Source organism: Cebidichthys violaceus, unplaced genomic scaffold (assembly GCF_023349555.1).
Source record: "Cebidichthys violaceus isolate CVI_PGR_0920_01 unplaced genomic scaffold, fCebVio1.0.p SCAF_3, whole genome shotgun sequence".
Taxonomy (NCBI): domain Eukaryota; kingdom Metazoa; phylum Chordata; class Actinopteri; order Perciformes; family Stichaeidae; genus Cebidichthys; species Cebidichthys violaceus.
In genome coordinates, this window is record NW_027176483.1 from 15,246,985 (window position 1) to 15,271,401 (window position 24,417).

At 39.9% G+C, this 24,417-nt stretch overlaps 1 protein-coding gene across 2 annotated transcripts; it reads left to right on the top strand.

The window, feature by feature from the left end:
* Positions 1-10,267: 10,267 nt before the first annotated feature.
* nap1l4a (nucleosome assembly protein 1-like 4a) lies at positions 10,268-20,976 on the top strand. 2 transcript variants are annotated; one of them, XM_068723042.1, is made up of 15 exons: positions 10,268-10,339; positions 11,311-11,348; positions 11,729-11,801; positions 12,650-12,794; positions 13,436-13,522; positions 14,238-14,372; positions 14,459-14,530; positions 14,629-14,768; positions 15,012-15,157; positions 16,857-16,876; positions 16,999-17,118; positions 17,259-17,294; positions 17,524-17,574; positions 18,833-18,868; positions 19,361-20,976. In XM_068723042.1, exons 2-14 carry the CDS (start codon positions 11,333-11,335, stop codon positions 18,836-18,838), a joined length of 1,047 nt encoding a protein of 348 aa, XP_068579143.1. In that variant the 5' UTR covers positions 10,268-10,339; positions 11,311-11,332; the 3' UTR covers positions 18,839-18,868; positions 19,361-20,976. The 2 variants fall into 2 exon arrangements, with proteins under 2 accessions (XP_068579143.1, XP_068579141.1); XM_068723040.1 differs by lacking the exon at positions 18,833-18,868.
* Positions 20,977-24,417: the final 3,441 nt, after the last annotated feature.

Consider the following 24,417-nt stretch of genomic DNA (forward strand, 5'->3'; position numbering starts at 1 on the left):
TGATTGTGGAAAGCACACACACACACACACACACACACACACACACACACACACACACACACACACACACACACACACACACACACACACACACACACACACACACACAAGGAACAAGAGAGCTTGACATTGTTTTGTTGTTTGGGCCACTCTGTGTTCTTCTTCAGCAACAACCACATCAAGTGAATTTGTTGTTTGGCTGAGGACTTGATCTACAGTGCCCACCGGCGAGCAGAGATAAAATAATTATCTGTTGATTTCTGGTCCCATGCTGCCACATTGAGATCATGCTGCCACAGCACCAATCTTGATGGGTTCAGAGAAGGCAAATGGGCCCCAGACTCTTCCCCTAGCAGGAACACAGAGGCTGAAAATGCTAAAGAGCACTGACGTAGCCCCGGGCACAGAAAATGATGGCTCCGTTTTTTATTCGGGAACGACAGAGTGAGTATGAAGAAAGAATGATAATCCAAACAGGCAATGAGATAGAAATCACCTTTCCACCTTGTTTAAGCCTGTTTTCTGCATGGAAACAGAGTAAATGGGTATATCTTTAGAAATGAAGCATGGGTGTGTTTCTTTTTTATCTTACCCTTTTTATGAAAGTGGTGTGACATAAAAGAACATCAGGCAGAAGATTTACATTTATTTAGAGGAATAATTATCAATTTTATGGTTTGTTCTATCTATGTCTTTCAAGCGGTTTAATCTCTTTTTAAAGCAATTCATATTTTTACAAATGACTCCTCGGGTTGATGAAGTTGTTGAATTTGCTGCCATAATAATTTACGAATTATTGAAGTAAGACATGTTAAAACAGACAGAAAACACTATCCATTTAAAATGCAAACAACATCTTTGTTACAAAATTGAATATCTACAAAGTGAGTTCAGGAAAAAAGAATACATCACACCACAAGAGACTTAAAGATTGTACACAACACAGGTTGATTCAACTTCAACCAGATTTTGTCTGTCTGAGGGACAGACAAAATATAGCCCAAACCTGAATGCTCTGCTATACCAAATTGTGAGAAAACAGAAAATCCAGAAAAAAGTATTTCCTATATTTTAAATACAAAATACATGTATTGTATTTTGTTACATTTTCTGGCACCAGTATTTTGTATTTTATTTTAATACATTTATTTGAGGGGTATTTTGTATTTTGTATCAAAATACATTTTGCATTTTGCCCTCTGATCTGCTGGGTAGCAGCAGATCAGAGATGTATTTTGGCCCTAAACCATTCAGTGCTTTATAAACCAACAGCAGGATTTTAAAGTCAATTCTTTGTTGGACAGGAAGCCAGTGCAAAGACCTCAGAACTGGAGTGATGTGATCCGTTTCAGTATTTAACATCAGACACCGTCACCCAGATGACCCAGCTGGCTGTAATCAAGCCCAGACTTGTGTCGCACATTATGCCCCGCGTCGCCTCTCTTCCACAAGAGCCAACCTGAGAAGTCTTTTCAGCTGCTTCCAAGATGTTTTGATGACAAATGAGATGAACATGAGAATGACAAAAACTAGCTCAGATGACATGAGCTTTGAATAGGACAATGTTTAAGATACTGTCCAAGTACAGAAGTAAGGACTGATGAGGAAACTTCTTAGCTGCCTCTGCCTTGCTACGAGCAATTTCTACTATTACCCTACATTTGAAATTTAAATGTTTTATTTTTGTGAATTATAATGTTTGATTTTGTAGGGGGCATCTAGAAAATCCTATTGGCTACGTACATACATATAATCAGGACACCCTACTTCTTAGTGACTTGAAATTTTGTACCTTCATAAATGCTTTGACTTCAAGGTTTAGCAGAATGTGACATGCACCCTCTCCTACTCGACTCTTGGTGTGGTGTACAGTAGCCCGGCTGTAGAGGGGTTTTGAAGTCTTTTCTGGCCACATAGTCAGGCTGACTCATCGTCAGTGAGTCGACCCCCATCATTGCTCGTACGAGGTATCGAGGCTACCTTTTGTTAGACATTCATCCCTCTGTGTTTTTCCAATTCAATCTTCTTTTCTGCAAGTGTCAGACGTGTCCACAAATGACACCAGGATGATAATTATTACAATTATGTATTGATTCATCGGTAGCATTGTGGCATTGTGAGTGTCAGCTTTTCCCTGGATAATTGTGGGACTTCAGAAGGGCTAATTGCAGCTAACGCGCCCAGCTGGGCTATTATTCATCATCCTCCACATTTCTTTTCTCTCTCCCGCTGCTGAACAATGCTGGTCAGCTTTGTGAGGGGCATTCGACTCATCCAGTTGATGAAGAGAAGAGGAAACAGAAAATAAATGTCCTATTAATCACAATGATGTTGGATAAACAGCCTCAAAATGAGCATATCAGCCTGTAGTGATTTGTACATACCTTCATGAACTTGTGTGTGTGTGTGTGTGTGTGTGTGTGTGTGTGTGTGTGTGTGTGTGTGTGTGTGTGTGTGTGTAGGGTATATGTCCGTTACAATTGTAAATTTTAAATATTAAAGAAAAGGGAACTTTGGTGATTCTTGACCTATCCATAAGATGTCTGATTAATTGTGATTGATTGTCACTTGTGATTAAGATCAAATCGTACTGCGCTCATGTGGATCTACACACATGTAGAGTGAGACTGAGAGATTTCTTGTTTGCTTTGCAAGTCAGAAATATGATTGCAGGTTTATTTGCCCAGTTTGAAAATAATATCTAGGATAACAGCTTAATAATATTAAAACAAAGACACAAAGCCAAAACACTTAATGTGAGGCCATTGGCAGGAATGTGTGTATTGTGAAGCCTGCACATCTACAAGGATGTACTGTATGTGCACGGGATGAACAGACTGGGGATCAAAAGATTTGTTCCATAGTGCTTTCAACCACTCCAACTTTTAAATGCTAAATTTAAATGCTGTATATGCTACATGCTATATAAACGGGAGACAGAATTGATATACATGTCTCGATCTATAAGGGTCACTGAACATCAATCAGAATCAGAAACAGGTTTTTTTGCCAAGTAAGTTTTGATATACAAGGAATTTGTCTCGGTATTTTGGAGCATAACAATAAACATGCTCAACATCAACAGAACCCAACCCAGGTCAACATCATTGGGAGATTTCGGACTGACATGTCCGACAATGTTCTCCAACAGCATCATCAGCATATGCACTCACAAAAGAGAGAAATCTTTTGGAAGAATGGTGCTCATCCCTTTAGTAGTTTTAGAACTTGACAGACAATAAGCACTGAAGTGGATGAACCCACACCTTATTAAGACCATTGATGTTGTTTTTATTTTATTTTATCACCCATCTGTAGCTGGTCGGTGCTGTATTGATGAATAGAAGAGCATAATTTGATTAAATGGGAACTCATTTTGAGAATGGGAAAGTATAAGAAGTCTTGGCCAAAGCAATATTATTCAGTGATGATTTGAATCTTAAAGTGCTCAAACACAGTATTACATGATTGTTTCAGGTATTTTTATTCCATATAAATCTTTCTCCCGCCCTCTCTCTTTTTGACAGAGCATCTGAGCATCTGCAACTGGCGACTGTGATTGCTTTTGCATGTGTCAAAATACAGCTGCCAAGTGGAATGACTAATCACACAGAGTGCTCCTCCAATGCCTCTGGCTGCATGTGCAATTTGACAGCTTTCGTGTAAAGTGCTCCTGGGGTGGGCAAGTGGTTGAGGAACTGATGCTCAATGGTCCGTGTTGACTGCCGTCATAACGCTGGTGCCACGGTGGCCGGTAACTACAGCTGTGGCCGTAACTCGACAGCAACACATTACCAACATTACCAGCAGGCTACTGTGACCCCATCACGGTTCAGACTGTCAATGCTAGCACCCAAAATAGAGTCTTTTCATTCATACTTTAAATCAACCTGGTTTTCAATCATCTGGGCTTGGATGTGAGTATAGCCTCACACACAGAGGTATAAAACAGTCACACCATGTGCAAACACAATTAAACATTATGACTTCAGAAAGCAGGTTGATTGAAGATTTCTAAATTGAGGGCTATGACGAAACTGATCCTTTTTTTCCTCTTGAGCAAAAACAAATCATTCCTGTCAATTGCTGCACTTTGGCCTATTTAGAAACAGCAGTTTATTACAAGCGCATTTAAAGGGAAGCAGCTTTAACTTTTTTATGCGATTTGATGCTTCCCTACCATATCAAGTGCTTAAGGCTACATGTGTTGCGCCTCCCTCTTGCTCTTTGTTTCTCGAGCAGCCTGTGCTTTTCTAAATGTCATATCTGATAAGTCTGATTGTGGTCCGGATGCATCCACATATCTACTGTGTGTGTCATATCGGATAGAAATTCACTTCAGGAGTTATAAGTCATTCAACAATTTCCATCAATCACCATAAGTGGTCTGATAACTTACTGGTCACAAATAGCACAATTAAGTTTATTTCTGGCTTACAGGCTGGAAGGAATGATGGAGAAGAATCTGATTTATTTCAGGATAGGAAATTATTTGTATGTTTTCTTTGAGAACATTGTCCATCACCATACACATACACACACGTGTATGCACACACGATTTGTTACACGGTCTACTCTTACGACTCAGCACTTCTCATATCTGACCTGCCTGAGTGTCCAGAAACATAAACCTGCTTGTATTCAGGTAGTCTATTCAACCATTTGCCCAGGGCCGGGGTCACAGAAGCAGCATTATGACGTTGTAACATCGGCCATTCCCCCTCAAGCAGTGGCACAGAGCTCTGTGGCTGAAGAGACTAGTAATTAGATTAACCTTTCCTTAATGGGCCCCTGTCATCCAGCAGCCTGGAGGGCCAAGCTACTGCAGCTCATGATGAAAATCAAGCAGCTGGAGTCACAGATAAACCCCACCTGTAGTGTTGCTTCTGCTTGTTCTGCAATATAGCTGTAATGCGCTTTATTAAAAGCACTTACACGTGTGTAAAAACGGACAGCTGATCCTAATAATCATGTTCACATGATTATACAGAGCTAGATGTGTCTAGGGTTGGCTGCTAATAATTTGTAGATATGTATTTTACCAGGTCCAACAGACCCAATTTTCACCAAAATACCGAATAAGTAGCTCACCTCTTGTCTTCTTTCCATCATGTGAGCTGCACAGGACACAACATACCAAACAGTCAAAGTGCATCATATGTCCTAGCATTGCAAAAGATTGTCTTCATGCCATCACTAAATTAGAGATAAGGGGGTAGCGATTGTTTTCATTGATTGCATTGTTTTCTGCCACAGACAACAATGCTACAGAAGAATGAAGCAGATCTCGACCTGCCCACTGGACAAAATGTTTGGTACTGTCCATATGGACATAACCTGAAAGCATGTGTCAGTCATGATGCAGAACAGTTAGTTAACATAGGCTATACAATGGTAAATGAGACCTATTAGATGTACAATGTAATGTAATGTCATTTTATCTGGCATTTGATAAAATATTTTAGCATTACATGTTATTCATTACAAGAGTATGAAGTCCACATAATGCTGAATTATATGTTTTTAATCTTTTGAGAACAAGATATTTAAAAATGAGCAGGAGTTTGGGACCGCCACAAAGAACCTTTAATGCTTCTGTAAAATAACTCCAATAACGATCTGGCACCTGGTCTCTGCGTTTTTTCAAGGTGCACGCCCCTAAACTACTCGAATACAGCAAAATAAGAGAATACAGGCTAGAGGGCAGAATCTCTGCAGATACAGAAACTGCCACACACTTTCAGGTCATAAGTGAAGTTTTAGAGGAACTACTTTTGTATGAGTCTACACATTCTTTTTTCTTCTTTTTTTTTAAATCCCACTAATTCGGCTTGAAGTTTGTACACAAAACCAATGACACTAATTCTTAAAAAAAAAAGACAATTGTAGACTAATTTAATTAATAATGAAAGCAATGAAAGTATGTGTGCCCTTGACAGAAAATCCTTAACTGTCAGAATTTGAATAAACCCTGTTTTGTTGTCCAAAAAGTTGATGCCGAAATAATAGGGGAAAAAACTAGTCAATTACATTTTATCAACACACAAACTGTCTCTGTGCGTGTCTGCTCGTGTGATAGGTGTTATGGGTTGTTGTATTTTCAGTGGCTAAAAGGTTTAGCTGTCGTTGCAGAATCAGAAAGATGAAGAGCGCAGAGGACAATGAACAGAAAAAAAACAAACAACAAGATGTCATGATTGAAATTGCTTATCGGTGCAGATGAAAGTAAATTGCACTCAAATCGCGTAAAGCGTGAGCAGAGAACTCAGCCTGCCATAAGTTGGATCGATGGCTCCGATGAATTTGTTACACATGCAGGGCCTTCTGACGCAGCCATCTCAGAGGAGATGTAGTAGTTCCGCTTGCCAATTTTCACCCCTTACCCCACCCAAGACACCCTACTGTGAATAATGACTGCAGCTGTGTCAATGTGGCTGACCGCTGTCTGTGCGCTTGTTTGTGTGTCTTATTTTGATGGCTTTTTACAGTCAGTGTGTATGTGTGTGTCTGTCTGATTATGGTGTACAGATAGGCCATTACCCATGCGTTAGAAGGAGAGGGGCTTAATGGACGACAGAGGATGCAGGGGCAGGATGGCTCATAAATGCTGCCCTGTCCTCCCGGCCATATCAATACTGCCATCTGGGAGTTTGTCCACTTCATTCACAAAACCAATACCCCAGTGGGATGAGATGGAAGTAGACACTGTTGCTACGTGTTCAATCAAAGGGAAAAGACGAGGGCTATCATGACATCCACTTACAGGAGGATGTCATTCTGTTCTTCTCTTTTTTGTGAGGGCAAGCAAGTGAGAAACAAGGACACAAAAGAAAGACAGAGAACAATAGATTACAATAGGTGCATTGACTGGACCACCTTCACATCCAGACCACTTTTATTCCAGACAATGTCCAATACAGGCAACCAAATGTGTACCTTCTTTTCAAATGAAAAAATATTGTTTAGAAAGCTTCTAAATGATGAACAGATCATGATCTAGGTCTGTCTGCGCCATACATTTCCACATTCAGACACTCAATGCTGAGAAATTGCCTAATCAATGTCTGAAAATGTGAAGACAATTACATACAAAGGATCAATCATTAATTTGCTGTTTGTACTCGCTCATTTCTATTCATGGTCACAGGACCTGGAGCCAATCTAAGCATGCATGTGGCAGAGGTCAAGGAGATCATGTCATCATGTCACCAGTTGGTTACATGAACACCGACAAACACATTTACACCTGTTGATCATTTTGAGAATCTGTTCAGTTAATACATGTTTTGGGAACAAACCAGAACAACCAAAGAATTGATGGGAAGAACAGGCAAACACAAAAATGATCAGGATTCAAGACTGTGAGGGCTGAACATTGATCAAATGTAAGAAAGAAGTCAGAGTTAAAACGAATTATCAAGAACAAATCAAGAAAGGATTCAAAACCTGCAGGATAACACAGGCCACCTGTCAAGTCAAGTCAGTTCGGTTTGTATAGCCCAAAATTACAAATTCTTTCAATTTTACCAATTGAACAAAATCTATCAAACTTCACAAGAAACCTTGTCAAAGAAAAAACTGTGAGAAACATCAAGGACTTTTCCAGGATGTGTAGGTGGCACATGTACAGATGAGACAGATGTACAAAATATATAACATTGAGAAAATATTAAAGAGCAGCAAAATCTAAGCTAGTAGAGACAACTTGTACACATGTTGTTTTAGCGTTGGATGGGTAAGAGACAATAAGAAAGAAAGACTAAGAGAGTCTATGCTACACTTATCGACAGATAACATGCATTTGACCCATACAGGTCAGGGAGAAGTCACATTTACCTTTGGGCTACGCTTAGTATTACATCATCAAGTAAGTGGATCTTGTAAATTGTAACTTCTGCTGTGATGTTTTCCTGCCATCCAGCCTCATAGATTCTGCCAAAGATTCAAGACAAAGAGTGGTGTATGATGAGAGCATGGATCAGTGCATTTCACGTTTTAACATCCATTCTGTAGTTTTTCTCCCCTGACATGATATCAATTACATATACAGTGTTTAATATAGACAATCTGACAGACTGCACACAAGTGATAAGAGTTTATCGAGCATCCTCTATATGTGCAGTGCAAACACTTGCACTATTACACAATGAAAAGTGTGTACACACAGCTAGGCAAAGCTGAGATGAGAAGATGCATCGGCATAAATATGATTTAAACAGCCAGGTGTGTGCTCCCACTCTGTCGGGAAAAGTACAAAAGACTGAGAGGGGGTGTAATCTGAGAGTTGGGGATTTACTGACGGGCTGAAGCTGTAAAGTCAGGATTAATTACAGTTTTGTGCGAGAGCTGCAGGTGTCACTATTGTCCTAACAATATCACAGTCATTTTAACAGGCTTTCAAATGACTGCTTTTAAAGTAATTCTTATTCTTTGATTTATTAGCGGCAACTCAAATATCCACCTTACAGTGAGGCACACTGAGCTATGTACATTTATCCAATTTCCATTTAAAAAAACATTACAATCACCCAACATTTCCAAAAATAGCGCTTACTGTACACTTGTTTCTAGATCCCAGGTTCATCCCAAATGCTACTCAATCACATTTTGATTTTTTCTGTGAGTACAGACCCTGCTGGTAAATGTCACAGTGTGACAGGCACAAAGCCTGGTCACCACAATCGTACCCTGAGGGGCCCTGGTGCTGTCACTTCCTCTCAAGTGTGTAGACTACCCAGTAGTTGATAGCAAACAGAAAGAAGGCTGGATTTTAGTGGTTTATGTCTGTAACCCAGCGGGCTTTTCAGCAAAAAAAGCATATTTCCAAAAGAATACGGTGGAATACGGACAGATGAGTGCGTTTGACCATTTTCCAATAAAAAACATATTTCCATATAGATGGATTTTTTAATTTGAGATGTAATTTCTAATGACGAGAAAAGAAAGGAAAACATGCATTTCCATTGTTACTGTAGTGTTTTAAGATGTTGGGGTCATGTGTATCACTTCAATAGAAGACCAGGGACAATATTTTGTATTAACCTTACTTTTTATAAAAAAAATAATTGTTAAAGTGATTTTAACTTCACTCATTCCAATCATCAACCAGCCCCTCTGACCATGTCTTACAGCCAAGTCAATACACAAAGAGCTTGGTCAGCTCACCTAAATGTATACATTTTATTTGTTTCCTGTTCAATGGTATGTTTTCGTGTGCAAAAACTTGCAGACTTTGAAAAAAGAAATGTGTCTGTCAGAGTGAAAACAAGCACAGGTGCTGGTGGGAATACAATTTACAAAAAACACAAAAGTACACACACTCACCACCACTCCCACATACAGTATGTTTGACACAGATAGAGACATAGTCTCCTATGAATCATGGTAATACAAAGCCCTCTTGTGGTCTAAACGTGTGATTCTCAAGGCTTTGGATAAAAGCGTACATGCCAAATGTATAAATGTAAGTGTAATTAATCTGGATAAACACTCACAGAGGTTAAGATGTTTGTAGTTTGAATCTCATATAAAATGATGCATGTCTTTGTCTTATTTGAAGAGTCATCTTACATCTCACAAAGCTTTAAGATGCTCTAAGATGGAATGGTTATCCTTATCATTTTACTTCCTCTGAATTCATAGAAAGTTTGTTGATCGGCAGCTTTGAAATAAAGTCAGAGGGGAGAGTAGACTACATCTCACCCTTTCCCTCTGGCCTGCATGCCAATTTACACCGTTTGCTTTTTTACTGCACTTTAATTTCACATACACATACTCACACTAATGAGCATTACATTCATCTCTGATTTGTTTACAGACGCACCTCATTTGTACTTTCGTAGTTCACATATTTAATCAAAGCACTTACATGTATGTGCTTTCTGTGTGGTCTCTCTATGAAGGGAACTTTGGCAATCAGAGCAAAATAAACAGAACAGAAACCATAAAACATGTTATTGTTGAAAACAGAGACATAAAGAAATTGTAAAAGAGTCATATTATTGTGATTTATTCAATAATAATTCTGTAATGTTTCTGTCTGTTATTTTATATGATTGCTGCAAAGTTGAGATGAGAATTATATTTTTGTAAACACTATTTGTTTAAATGTATGTGTCTGTTTATTTGAGAGAACACGAGAACATGATTGAGTCATACTTTTATGGCATACAGGATTGAGATTTTCGCAACGAAGCACTTGAATGCAGCACCATGCCCTCCTTCACCAGCTGTCCAATGAGAATCCAGGATGCTGGGGCGCGTGTGTGTTCCTCGTGCGTGGGGGTTGAAGCGAAGACGCGTGAGCGAGGCGACCAGCTAGAATTCCGCTCAGCTAGAGGTAAGATTGCTAAAACAGCTAGTAAACACAGACGTTTCCTGAATACAAATATTTGCGACTACGTTAGGATATTAATCAGTAACGTATCGAGTTATCTCACTAGTGTGACATGCCGCCGGTGAACTGTCCAAAAGACACTTTGCTCTGACACTTGTGCTTTTATTAACCCGCGAGCTAACGATTGCTAACGTTAGCTAATATTAGCTCGTCAATGCAGCTAGCAGTATGCTAGTAGCCGTAACTAACTGGTATTGACGGGCAGTTTTCTCTACATAATGGGAAGCCATGGCATTGTTGCCACAGCAAGTCTTTAGCAAACACTATCATAATTGTTGTGTGCGAATAGCGGATCAAAGTTTATTGGAACCTAAACGTGGTAACCTTCGCACTTGTTGTGTTAGCTAAAGCATTGTTCACAGCACGTTGGCTAGTAGCTTCTTGCTAGCTAGGTAGCCCGGTTAGCTGCTGTCAGATTTTTGGCACCGCCCATACTAGGTAGTTATTAGTATGTGGTTGTTAGTCTTCCGATGTAAGTGCGTAGACTCATTTGATATTGCTTTATCATTGTTCTTCTGTAACTGTCAGAGTCAGCGATACGCATTTTGTTCATCGTAAAAGGAGAGATGCTAACTTTGGTTGTCATATCCTAGCCCAGCTGCCATTAGCATGTCAATGCGTCATCGGCCAGCGCTTGCTCAACACCCGTGTTGCTGTTGATCGGTTAGTTCAGCTGGTTTGACCGCTGCTCTAACCAGCTGGTGCTTGTCTCAGCTTCTATCACTCATAAAATAATCAGAGACTTGACTTAATATTGTGGTTATATTATAATAAAATGCGTGTCGCACGTTAAATAACGCGCTCGCTAGTGAACAACAATTGACCCCCCCTTCACACTGTTGCTGACTCTGTAGTTACTCTGTCTGTGACTCATGATGAGTATGTATCTAACATAATTGATCCGTCTTTATTAGAGGAAGGAGCTGCCACTTGGTAATGGAAGCCAATAAAGGTAAAGACAAACGTGTTTTAAGTTAACTTACTATACTAAAGTAGATATTCAGTGTAGGGAACGTTAGTTCATCTGTTTTGAATCAGGGTTTAACATAAGGTGATATTTGTGTGTATTTGCATTTAACAAAGACTAATACAAACCAAGTGAAACTTGAAATTATTGTTTTTACCAACAAAAAAAAATGTAATTAACCAAAAGAAACACAACTAACAAGCTCCACAAAGTATTTGTTTGAATACTAATGAATTGGAGTGTGTAATATTGTAAAGTTTATGGTGAGCCACAGTCAAACATTATTAATGAATTATTGTCAATAAAAAAATCAATTTGTGTGATGATGATTAACCTGCAACAATGTTCATTGTTGGTTTTGGCAGGTAAAGGGGATCAAGGGATGCAAAATCCAGGTGGGCAGATTGAAAGACCTGTCGGCATCCACTTCTTGGAAAGGTTAGTGCAGATGTTTTATACTAGGTTTATATAATGTGAGATAAAGGGTACGAATTGAAAAGTTCTTATAATGTAGCATGCTATTGTTCACAGCAGTTGCCCTACTTAGGATGGCAATAGTGTAAAATGGTAACTGCTTATGCTTCTGATACAATACAGCAAACAATGTAGCTGTATTTAACAATCCAAAACTTATCTTATCTAAACAGCGATTATTAGCATAAAACATTCATGTTTGTATGTTCCTTGGAGACGTTGGCATTATTTACTCCCTGTGCAGCTTTTTTAAAAAGTAGCATATTGATGTGATTGGCACATACCAGTCAAAATATGTCAGTTATAGTAACTTCCTCATGACTTAAACATGTTGTATTACCCAAGGTGGTATTGTAGTGAGGTTTACATGGGATCTGATGGTGAATGTTATCATTCAGGTTTGTGACCTTGATGTCATCAGATACTAAATACTAAATGAAATACCCTAAAATGAAATGGATTCCAAACCACACGCACACAATTACAATTATCCAATTGAGGGTCAATACATTAAACTATTCTTCTGTTATTAAACAAAACTTTTCACACTTAAATTGATGTTTGTTAGATTATTAACTATTACTTACAAAGTTGTTGACTAAGACGATAGAAATATTATTGCTAAAAGATACAGTATCACACTACCACACCCAAACAAAATCATCTTTCAATCTCATAAAACATCTTGAGATCCTCTGGTGGTTCCCAACCACCTAGGTGGCGGACTCACCACTTTACCGGATTAATGATTGTCAATTTCAATAATTGATAATAATTTAAAAAATCATTCTTATGTTTCTCTTCTCTGATAGCATGCTTCCCAAAGTAGTGAAGCGGCGAGTGCATGCCTTGAAAAGGCTACAGGTGCAGTGTGCCAACATAGAGGCCAAATTCTACGAGGAGGTCCACGAGTTAGAGAGAAAGTATGCTGCCCTCTATCAGCCACTGTTTGACAAGGTACAGTAACTTTTTTTCTTTACTTTACTTCATTTGACTGTAACCCCAGATGTCTCACATTTCCTTTGCTAATTGTATGTTTATGCAAACAGAGCAAAAGCTAGGGGAAAAAAGACAACTAACAATGTCTGTTATGTGTTAAGAGACCAAATGTCTAATAATCACATGAATTGCTCCCTGCACCAATGGGTGGTTAAGTGTGTCTCTCTGGTCTGATATGATGTCAGTGAGGATGCATCCTTGGTGCTAAATTGAAAACTGCTATAACGAGTAGTCATCTGTACTTTTGTCAGTCAAGGCTATTTCCAGAGCTAGTGACAAGAACTCAGCCATTCCTAGTCGCACTGAAGACTGTCAGCTGGAATGCTGCTGCACCTGTCTGTGTGTCTGTGTGTCTGTGTGTGTGTGTGTGTGTGTGTGTGTGTGTGTGTGTGTGTGTGTGTGTGTGTGTGTGTGTGTGTGTGTGTGTGTGTATATATATATATATATATATATATATATATATATATATATATATATATATATATATATACACACATATATATATACACACAGACACACACATACATTTCATGCTAATATTCACAAATGCAATGCCTCTCTAAAATGATTAACTTTGTTGTAATGAATGTGTGTCACAGAGAAGAGATTTTGTCACAGGAACAGTGGAACCCACAGATGAAGAGTGTGAGTGGCACAGTGACAGAGAGGAGGAGGAGGAGCTAGCTGTAAGTACAGATTTCACTTTGCCAAATCCTACTTCTTCTGGTTTTCCACTCAGTTTCCCACAAAAGGAAAATAGTTTTCTTACAATCACACAGATTGCTTAATCTCATCAATGATACCAAAAATCTGCTGAAATTGTCCAACAGGAAACAGGATTGTAGGAAATGTGGTTTTAATGAGAATCACTAGGGCTAACAAACTGTGATGGCTGAAATGCTCAGAGCAGATACACTGTCTGCAATCTCGCGATAACATGGGGAAGTTCAAATTCAATGACAATCGGCTATTCAACCAAGGTTACGCAGCATGGCTACAACTGGTACCAGTCAATGAATAAGAGGCACGTTGTGTTTTGTGCAGTACGTGTTTCAAACTCAGCAAGATGAGAATGAATGCAGGGGAATCCCACATGCAAGTGAGGCTGAGTGTACATAGTTGTTTTTTTTGTTGGTGTCTCCAGTGCAACACGGTATATAGACACTCATCCTAAGAAACACACAACCAATGAGTCAAACACCACAAAGTAATTGCTGTGTTTTTTCCCTTCAATTTGGGCTGTAGATTTGGTCTTAAGTTTCATTCCGAGTGGCTTTTAAAAGTCTTAAATCTAACTTGCCTCAAGCTGTAGGAACCCTGTCTCGAAAGCTTAACTAGCTAAATTGTTTAGATTTTTGGTGATCATTCAGTTTTGATAAGTGCTCTGTCCACTTCCTGTAGGAGGAGGTAAAGGAAAAAGCTGCTATCGAGGATGCAAAGAAAGAGGAAGCCATGCCAAGGGAAGATCCAAAAGGCATCCCTGAGTTCTGGCTCACCATTTTCAAGAGTGTGGACATGCTCAGTGACATGCTGCAGGTACATTTAAATGATTGATACACATGTCAACCCACTTTTCTGAATGTGTTTCACATGTCTCTGATCTGACTTTTATCTACCACCAGGAACATGACGAGCCCATCCTAAAGCACCTGAAAGATATTCAAGTCAAGTTTTCTGAGCCAGGACAACCAATGGTCAGTTTCATCACGTTATAGTAATGAATTGATATCATTCAAGTTGATAAACTAGATGGAGTTCAAACTGTCGATCTATCTTGGTCTCCCCCCCTCAGAGTTTCACATTAGAGTTCCACTTTGAGTCCAATGGTTACTTCAACAATGCAGTCCTCACTAAAGTCTACAGGATGAAGTCAGAACCTGACGACGCGGAGCCGTTCTCATTTGAGGGGCCCGAGATCATTGACTGTGAAGGGTGAGAGAAAGAGCACACTAACATGATGGCTAAACTGTGGCTTTTACACAAATGATGTTGAGGTTTAGGATAAAGTAGAGATTGTGTGCTTCATAAGACATTTCTTTTCACTCTTTCTATATTCATCTCTTGACTTGACATCCCACATATCAGCCTCCACTTCTACCAACTTTTACCTTTTTTGTGTCTTTGATTTCTTCTCTCTCTCGCTCGCTCTCTCTCTCTCTCTCTCTTGCTCTCTAGCTGTCAGATAGACTGGCACAAGGGGAAGGATGTGACAGTGAGAACTATTAAGAAGAAGCAGAAGCATAAAGGCCGTGGCACTGTTCGCACGGTTACCAAACAGGTCCCCGACGACTCTTTCTTCAACTTCTTTAACCCGGTCAAAGGTGAGAACACACACAGTAATAGATGCACACAAAATGTACTGAATTTCTTTGGGCTCTAAATTTAATATTCAAAGCTTTGTCATACTTAGACTTGTCTCTCATAGCAGTACCTCTTTAAATAAAACTCAGGTTGTACACAAACTCCTTGAACAAACCATGAATCACTGAAACTCACACACATATAATTGCTTGACAGTCAACATGGCAACATGTTGGCATGCATGTCATGTGGTTTTACCAACGCTCACTGAATTAGCCTGAATTCAACAGCAGGTGGCGGCAGACTCTAAAACTGTGTCAGATTTAGCAGTTCCTCTGCTGCATGTCGGCCGACCAGCCGGTATGCTGGCAGATGTTGGATTGTGTCCATGAAGTTGCACTCACTGGAAAAATTTTACATCATATTTTCTAGCTTGGAGAGTTAAGGAGCTTTTGTTGTTAAACAGTCAGTTAATGACTGACTCAAACTTTGAGGCAAAATGGCAAGATCACTAACAAAACAACAGTCTAACTACGTAAATATGTTCTTAAAATATCTGATGTGCGAATAAGAAAATCTGTAAACGTTGAGTTTATATATAGTGCAAACTCAAGAGTTAACATCTCAAAGAGCTTCAAAAGAATAAATGAATGTTAATAAATGAGTATTGTAAAAGCATTTACAGCAGCGGATGGAATACCAAGGTTTAGGAAAAAAAAGAGCCTTTCTTTATTTATTTAAATGATAAAAGCAAACATTTGATTTGTTAGGTAACCTTACTGGTGAGATTGCCCTCGTCAAAGATAATGGAGGTCAGTCTAGAAGATAAGATAAGATGATCCTTCAGATTTCAAATATCTTGAAATTAGTCATTCTCTCTCTCAAAGGATCAGTAATTTAGGCCGAATACACCTTTTATTTAATTACAGTCACCCTACCTGTCAGACATGCCTGGACCTTTACTGACTTTTTGACAAGTCAACCTGATCACTCATTGGCTCAGCTGATTTTTGTCTTACCGGTTCGGTCATGGCCTCGGTGTATGACTGGTGGATATAAATGGCTCTTCTTCAAGTGTGTTCAGGTGTGCACTTCTGGGGTTTGGATGTCCATTAGTGAAGAAGCCGTCACTCACTGGTCATGTGAAACAAAGAGTGCATGTGTCTCGACTGCTGTGCAGTTCATGGATGTGTGAACAAGATTCATCGTTTTTTATTTGATTCGTTTAAAATGTAGTCTTTTTGTATCTTTTTAGATTAATGTTTATTTGTAAAGTAGTAGAACCCCAATGTTAGAGTACATTTTAAAACACTGATGCTTTTACTATACTGTAGAGTGTACAAAATACATTAAGAGTAGCAAAGCCATTTCCTCCATTACAGTATTGTTGAAAGAAGAGAAAGGATGACGTCACCTTTAGTCAGTTTATTTCCCGGGTGGTGGAGCACGGCTGTTTGCTAACCGTCACTTTATGTGGATGATGTGTTGTGATGTCATTGATAATAAGCACGGTTGTTGCCATAAATGGGCTTTCAGATGTTGGTTGAATTACAGCTAAGATAAAACAAGTGTAACATCCGCCTGTGACTGGTAATTTTAAATGAATGCCTTTTCTAATCCATCCAATATTTCCTCATACCTTTAATTGCCCTGTATAGTCATTGTAGAGCAGTGTGTTGAGGTGCTCATTGCTTAACTCAAATGTCCTTTCCTTTACAGCTTCACCAGAAGGAGAAATGGTGAGTAAATGTAGCTTGTACTTCATAAAATCACCACCCCATTTTATGTCTTCTTCGGTTACCATAAATCCATGGGATTTGTAGCGGTGTTAAACGGGTCTTTATGTGTTTGTGTTTTCTAGGACGAAGACTCTGAGTTCACCCTAGCCACAGACTTTGAGATTGGGCATTTCTTCCGTGAGAGAATAGTTCCCAGAGCAGTGCTGTATTTCACTGGAGAGGCCCTGGAAGATGACGAGAGCGTGAGTGTTGTTCCTCTAACACGCCGTTACTCCTGAACACTGAAAAAGTCACAACATGGGATGTTTGCAAACTGGAAACAAAATTGAGGACATATAAGCTAAACTTGTCATCACTGTTTAACTGTGTCTTTTTCATACAGTTTGAAGAGGAGGAGCTGGAGGAGGGAGACGAAGAGGTTAGTAAAGACACTGAGTTTGATCGGCTGTACCAGACAGCTGGTCATCACTGTTTACACAATACCTGGGTCTGCAACTGTGCCAGCATACACATCACTTCTAAACCATGTCATAATAATAATAATATATATATATATATATATATATATATATATATATATATATATATATATGTGGTATATTTTTTGTTAACCAGGGGTTCCTTTAAATCTTGTCTTTGTGTCTCAGGAGCAAGATGATGAAGATGATGATGATGATGAGGGAGACTTTGACACCAAGGTCAGTGTGAATTATTTACTTTTTATATTTTCATGTTTCAAGTGTTTTCGTTACTCTTGTTATTACTTTTGTGTCAGTGATAGTGGTGCTAATCATGTAGCTCCTTGAGTGTTTATCCTAAACCCCCTGAGGACACCGCACTGCTGGGCAGCAGTTATGTCTTGTGGTCAGAGAAGGCTTGTGGCAATGTCTCTGTGGGGGTTAGGGTAGATCACATGATGAATGACAGGAAATCACACCATGTCCTTCATCTCTGGAGTAAACGTTTGAAAATTAGCGGAGGGAGAGGCTAACAATACAGCGTTTTGTGAGGGATCAATATAGCCACGCCCCTGAAAAATCTATTTTAAAGCCAACGCCGAGGAGACGGGGAGAAAACAGACGGTATTCCTGTCCGTTCCATATTTAAATGAAGCTGTGATTGTGCGTTTGTCTGTCGTGATGGACACGAGACAGAGATGCCAGATTTAGCTAATGCTAACTAGCTGAAATTAGGTCGGAGACAAATGTCCACACAGCAGTTTAGAGGGAGAGTGAATGTGATTAAGAGAGCCTGATGTTAAGATTACAACACAGCTGCCAATGTGTAGAATATTGAAGTTCAACTCTGCATACGAGTAACATTATAACGTAACGTTATGGAGTTTTTTTTTTATATTTCATGCCATTAGTCAGAGGCGTTCACCATTGTGACATAAAACCAAGGTAAAGAGGGGGAAAATAAAATGAAACGCTTTGTACAAAAAGATGAGAAAATAGTTTTGTTTTTGGATAAAACTCAAGGAAAAAAAAATACTTTTTAACAAATTAATACTTGATTAATTAAAGTAAGTATAGACGGATACATTGATGTGTGTATGGCAGACTTTTTAAGATGTGTTTCCCTTACCTGCACTTACTCTCTCAGACCATTAGCTACGAATTATTATGTAATGCCATTCTGTGAAAGAGACATTTATTTTGTGGTTTGGTTGGACCGAGATGACTAATCCATTATAATCTAATCCAGTCTGATACTAAGTAAGTGCATAACGTGGCCTGTAAGCAGCTCCATCAGGAGTGACCAACGAGGCTGCTTTGTCTGAATGAGTACAGCTGTTCTCTCGTGGTCCCTACTGTCAGCTCATCAGTTATTCATTTTGCTTCAGTGTGCTCATTCACAGAATTCAGCAATGTTTTCCGATGTCATTTGTGACTGTGACGATTAAACTTGTGTATATTGTTGTCTCTCCCTCCCCTGGATTCCCCTCCATTACAGGCATAATCAATCATTCTCACCCAATGCAATTTCTAGGTAAGGGAGAAATAAGGATGGCGTCCCACATTATACTCTGTCTAGGCCATTGGCTCTGGTCTATTATTCTGGCTGCCTCTCTCTCTCTCTCTCTCTCTCTCTCTCTCTCTCTCTCTCTCTCTTTCTCTTTCTCTTTCTCTCTCTCTCTCTCTCTCTCTCTCGCTCTCGCTCTCGCTCTCTCTTTCCCTTTCCCTACATCCTGGATACTTCCAGTAGTCCGAAGTGTTTAGGACCCTCAACTCACATCTTAGGTAGATTTAGTTTCTATTCTCCCTGTCCTGTCTTTGCTCTGTACCGCTTTTTGTTTTTCCTCCTGTAGTCCCTTCCCAGGTTTCTAACATTGTGCCCTTTTCTGTAGCGAACAGGTGCTTTCATTCTCTAGCGTCTGCTTTCTTGTTAGCCTCTTCTAGCTGCTGGTTAATGCCCAGTGGCCTCATTAGCTCTCTGCCGTCTTGTTTTCTAACCTGGTCTCTCTCCGTCTGCTCCCAACAGAAAGAACAGCCCCAGCCCGCCGAATGCAAACAGCAGTAACTGTGGTGATCAGGGGAGGTGGTGACCTGCTGCCCGTCAAATCAGTTCTTAGCCAATCAGCAAGTCCTCCTACTCTTGCAGGCCTCGCCCCATTATGAACTCATCTGAACGCAATAGAACACAAACCAAACTGTGTTTTTACTATGTGCATGACTTCTGTTTCTTTCGTCTTGCGCCCATCTCACCCCCCTATTTAATTAAACGGCCATAGCGTGCAGGAGGTTCCTACTGCCAAGAACCTCAGAACATAATCATATGGAAAAAAATATGAAATAAATGGATCCCAACTTAAGTTTTCATGGAAATAAATTGGTTACTCAGGGTTTTTTAATGCCAACAAGAGAAGTTTGAGTTTACCAGGAAACTGTTGAACAAGTCTGACTTAATCTTTCACTGGGGTAGTGTTTTTCTTTTGTTATGGTGTTTTTTTAAGAGACATTCAATGTATCGTTTGAATTTAATTAACTTTTTTTTTTTAAATGTTCTTTGTCATATTGTCATTGGACTATTTATTCTGGTGTCAGTTGTGCATTTCAGGAGCTCTTAAGGCTCATTCTCATTGGCTCAAATTTTATTTGGGCAAAGCAGGTAAACAAAACTTGAATACTGCCCAGTTATTTTTTGTTAAACATTGAAAAATTGTGTTATGCATTAATGCTGCTCATTTCTGCCCAGGCTTATTTGGCTTAACAAGCATTTAAACTGAGCACTTGATTAGAGACGCAACATGAATTAACATCATGTGACAAGCATGTGGTTTACCTCAGAACTGTCATGTATAGCTCTTCCCTGTTTGCACCATCAGCCCTGAAATGCTCTTTTGAGTTTGTGTCATCAAGGATAATAAGAACATTTTAAGAAAACAAGACATTTGAAAAGTAGCCCAACCCAAGCGTTACATTCATTCTGGTGAATGTCTCCTTAAAATATGACACATTTAAGCAGACGCTTTGGTTGACCTGCAACCTTTTTTGGTTATCACTTCTGGTATGTATGTATCTAGGTCTTAACAAATGATAACAAGTAACTTACAGTGGATGATGGGACAGGGTGCAGGATGTTTGAATCAAATGTAATTTCCGTTGCCAAGAAGCCAAAATGAAAGACAAAACACACCGTCCTCTTTTATTCAATTGTTTGCCAGTTGTCATTAACAAAGTGTAATCTAATTCAGCATTTAAAGTTGTTTAAGAATATATAAATATTTCCGTTATTGTCTAATGAGTCAGTAGAATGTCTGTGGAAAACAAATGGAAGAGGTTTGCCAATGTATTTTATATACTGCACTTGGATTTTTGGCAGTTTGATTGGGACACCGTTGCCTGGTCAGCGATTGCAGTTTCAGCGAAAATACTACCCACCCCTTCTCTCTTTTTTTAAAAAGAACGATTGTAGATCTTGTTGAACAGATCTTTCAGAGCCACGGTTGACATCTTCAAATCTACCACATCGGACCGTGCGCTAGCAATGGCCTTAACTGGTTCTTATTCACAATTTGTTACTTGCGCAATATTTCTTTTCAATTTGTACAGAGTTAGTTAAAATATTCTATTAAAGTTGTGCGACATGGAAATTCATTTGTGTCCTGTTTGTGTGTGCGCACCATTTTTTGCTTTAGCGGTAGTGTAGAGCAGTTTTTCCCAAACTTCTTTTGACCTCTTGCAACCCCTCGTCACAGTTACTGGCCAGCTCACTGCAGCTCTCTTGCTGATGGATTGTGTGCTCAGGTAAGTTTTCCCGGGTGAATGCACATGCTGTTGACAGCATAATGTGACTGGGCACTGAATAGCCACACTCACTATAGCCAGACTTCACTATTAGGTGTCAGGTGATGGTTTGCAAATTATTAGTGGGAGTTTAGAACAAAGCATGCAGTCACAGCCTCAGCGTGCTGGGCTTAGAGCGCAGGCACTGACCCTTCTCTTCCTCTAACACCACGGTGACGTAGCAGAGTTGTATCCAGGCCGGAGGAATTTGCTTACGGTCTGCCCAATATCAGGCCAAGGCAACCAGAATGTCTGGCATTCTGTCTTGTAGATAGAGAAAGCATGTACGCTCCTCTGAGAGACCCTTGTAATGCATTGTGGGAGATAATGGCTAAGTGCTCTGAAGCTTCTGGAGGAGGGTGGCGACACCGCGTCCAAGCAACCCAAGTTTTCCACCGTGTGCTGAAAGGCCGGTGCTTTCTTATCCCGTCACCTCGTCCAGCAACACTTAACAGCTGTGTTTATGTTTCAATCTTCATGGGAACAGTGTGAGAAAACAAGTTCATGATGAGGACAAGGTCACTGTCAACACAAAGTCCGTAATGTTTTTTTGATGATAAAATATGCGAGTGGTTTTGATGTTTCGGAGGGAATGAACAAGCAGCAGTGAGTCCTGATCCTTCAGTCCTCCACAGCAGACAAACCACAAACTGAAATCTCTCCTGTCTCTTGCTGTAATTTTGGGGGATTTGCTTTACTGACTTTTGAACAAGACACCATTCATACTAGGGCTGCTGTGTGGGGGTTGAGAATTGCCTCACTGTAACAAGGAGTCCAATTGTGTCAGAAAGACTCATTTCTGTGCTTTCTCAAACACGGCCAGGGAAATGGAACTGCACAGTGGACTCTGCTTACAGTTCCCAATGAAAATTGATGCCTACGGTGTCAAATGAATTTGCTACAGTGTGTAAACCTTTAGAATGCCAACGTAATGTTGGAGTCAAGTACAGAAATTAACCAGTAATATACTTATGAAATGATAAACTAAATTTAGAAAGAAAGTAAGGGGGGGGGGGGGGGGGGGGTGTCAGCAGCAGCAGGCTGTTCATAAAACAAATGTCAAGTCAACTCATTTGGTCCTGTCGAAAGATGGAGAATGAAATGACAATGAAGTCACCATGGAAACTGCTGTTTGGGGCCTGTGTGAACCAAGAACGTTTGTTGCAGTTTTGTTTCAATGTTGTCATTTCAAGCCAAACCATGATGTTTTCTACTAAACCTAACCAAGTACTTCTGTTGACTAGTCTTTTTTGTTTTATTTCAATTTACATCATTAACGTGTTTCAAACCTCGATCGCAATCCAGGAGAACACCCCCCCCCCCCTTGAAATATAATTGAGAGTGCAGTTTAGATGTACAGTATTGGAACGTGATTTTGTAGAAGACGGGGTTGAAAAAAAAGAGAAACTACTTAGGCTGTATCTTTTGTGCTTTCTTTGATATCCTCTGAACACCACTCCTCAGATGTTTAATGTTTTGTCAAGTGTGCATGTGCATGGATGGATGCACAGAGAAGTGTATCAACAACGCATACAGAAGAAAGCATTTTGGTAGACTCAAAGGGAGATGATCTCCGAGCTTTGCACATGACCAGAGCAGTAGAACAAAGGAAGCATTATCCCTAAATGAAGCTCTCTGCCCTCATCTCATCCTCATCCAGCAGAAGTGTTTGGTTGCAGTCTTCTTCCAGACTTGCCCCCCAGCTGCAGCTGCACCCACTGTCCCACTCTTGGCTCCAAGGTGCTTTTGGCAGAGCGTGTACGTGAGCACAGGAGTGTGCATGAACGAGATTGTCTGTGTGGGGTCTTTTGTATCGTCCCGCTCCCGGTCGGAAGTGGTGTGAGCCAGATTGAGTTCCAGAGAAAGAAGGGAATAGAGAGGTGCTTTATGCTGCTGACGCCGGGTTGGTGTTCAGAACTGAATGAGTCGAACTAAAGAGCCCATTACATCTGAGATCTGATAACGTTTCTGATGGCATTGGCACAAGAACTCACAGCGTTGCACACATTTCGATCATTCTTTATTACTCGTACTCATTATCAGCTGATGGAAGATATTTTCCCCTGACTTTATTTTTATTTTTGGCCACTCTATAGTGTGGCTCAATGGACAAAAATGTCGGTCGGTTGGTCCACCACTCCGATCCAGATTGAAGTATCTCAATAAGTAATGGATACATTTGTACAGACATTCGTGGTGCCCAGAGGATGAACCCCAATGACTTTGGTGATCCACACACTGCAGAGGCCTCATGGGAAACCTAAGGAAAGCCACTGTCCTTGGGGTGCACAATCTCGTCCAGGAGTGAAACCAAACAAGGCTGTGACTAACACTTCAGCGTGGGTTTCACAATATCTTCTCCGTCGCCTCAAGATGAAACTCTTTAAGATCCCTCCAATCATCTTCTTCTGTACTGTTTAAATGTTGTATGTGGGCGTCAGGTGATGGAAATATGGAGGGATTTAGACAGCTGTTGGCCGAAGCACAATCAAATCCTTTTTCTTTATTTATTTTTTGACTCATTTCAGGCTGGAGCATGTTTGACTGTGATGCCTTTGGACGAGTGTACGGCAATATGGAGAGAATGTGTAAACTCTTTTTAGAAGAGAAGTGGGAGTGGAATCAAACCTGACTTGACCTCTATGTCACTGTTTCTCTTAAACACTAGAAGGAGCTGTAGGAGAAACAAAATCATGTCCTTGAAAAGTAAGCCAACGTATGAGAGTTATCACAAAGCTCTCCACAATCTGTTTCATTAAAGTGACTTCAACCACAACTACTTTGTTCTTTTATATTTGTATGTGTGTGCTTAACATGAAGAGCTATAAACAATGGCAATATAACCCTGCTAATCTTATTTGCTTTACTGCATTATCACCAGTTACCTTTCTGCCTGGTATGTGTGGGAAAGAAAGCTTCACGCCCAATCACAGCATAGCGACAGGGCAGCACACCTCTGTCTGGATTTATGAATGGAACAATGAATGAACAGGGAACTAGGTGTGGCATGTTTAACCTGAATCACGCTCCTCCATTTCTGAGCACAGATGAAGTCAGACCTGAACTGCATTGCAGAGGCAAGGCTGGTTTGAATATATGTAAACTCTGCATGCTGTGCCATGCTCTGCATAAATATTTTTCTGTAATTATAGAGATTTTTATTCTTGGCACCCCCATAATATTGCCTCACATAGTTCTGGTTAAAATTCCTTCTTCAAGGTAATCATTGAATGAATCTGGTTGATTTTGATT

Excerpts from the sequence above, each read along its gene's own strand:
- nap1l4a (XM_068723040.1), top strand. Across the intron at positions 12,795-13,435 it reads ATCAGCCACTGTTTGACAAG|AGAAGAGATTTTGTCACAGG; the intron begins GTACAGTAACTT and ends TGTGTGTCACAG. Across the intron at positions 14,373-14,458 it reads TGCTCAGTGACATGCTGCAG|GAACATGACGAGCCCATCCT; the intron begins GTACATTTAAAT and ends ATCTACCACCAG.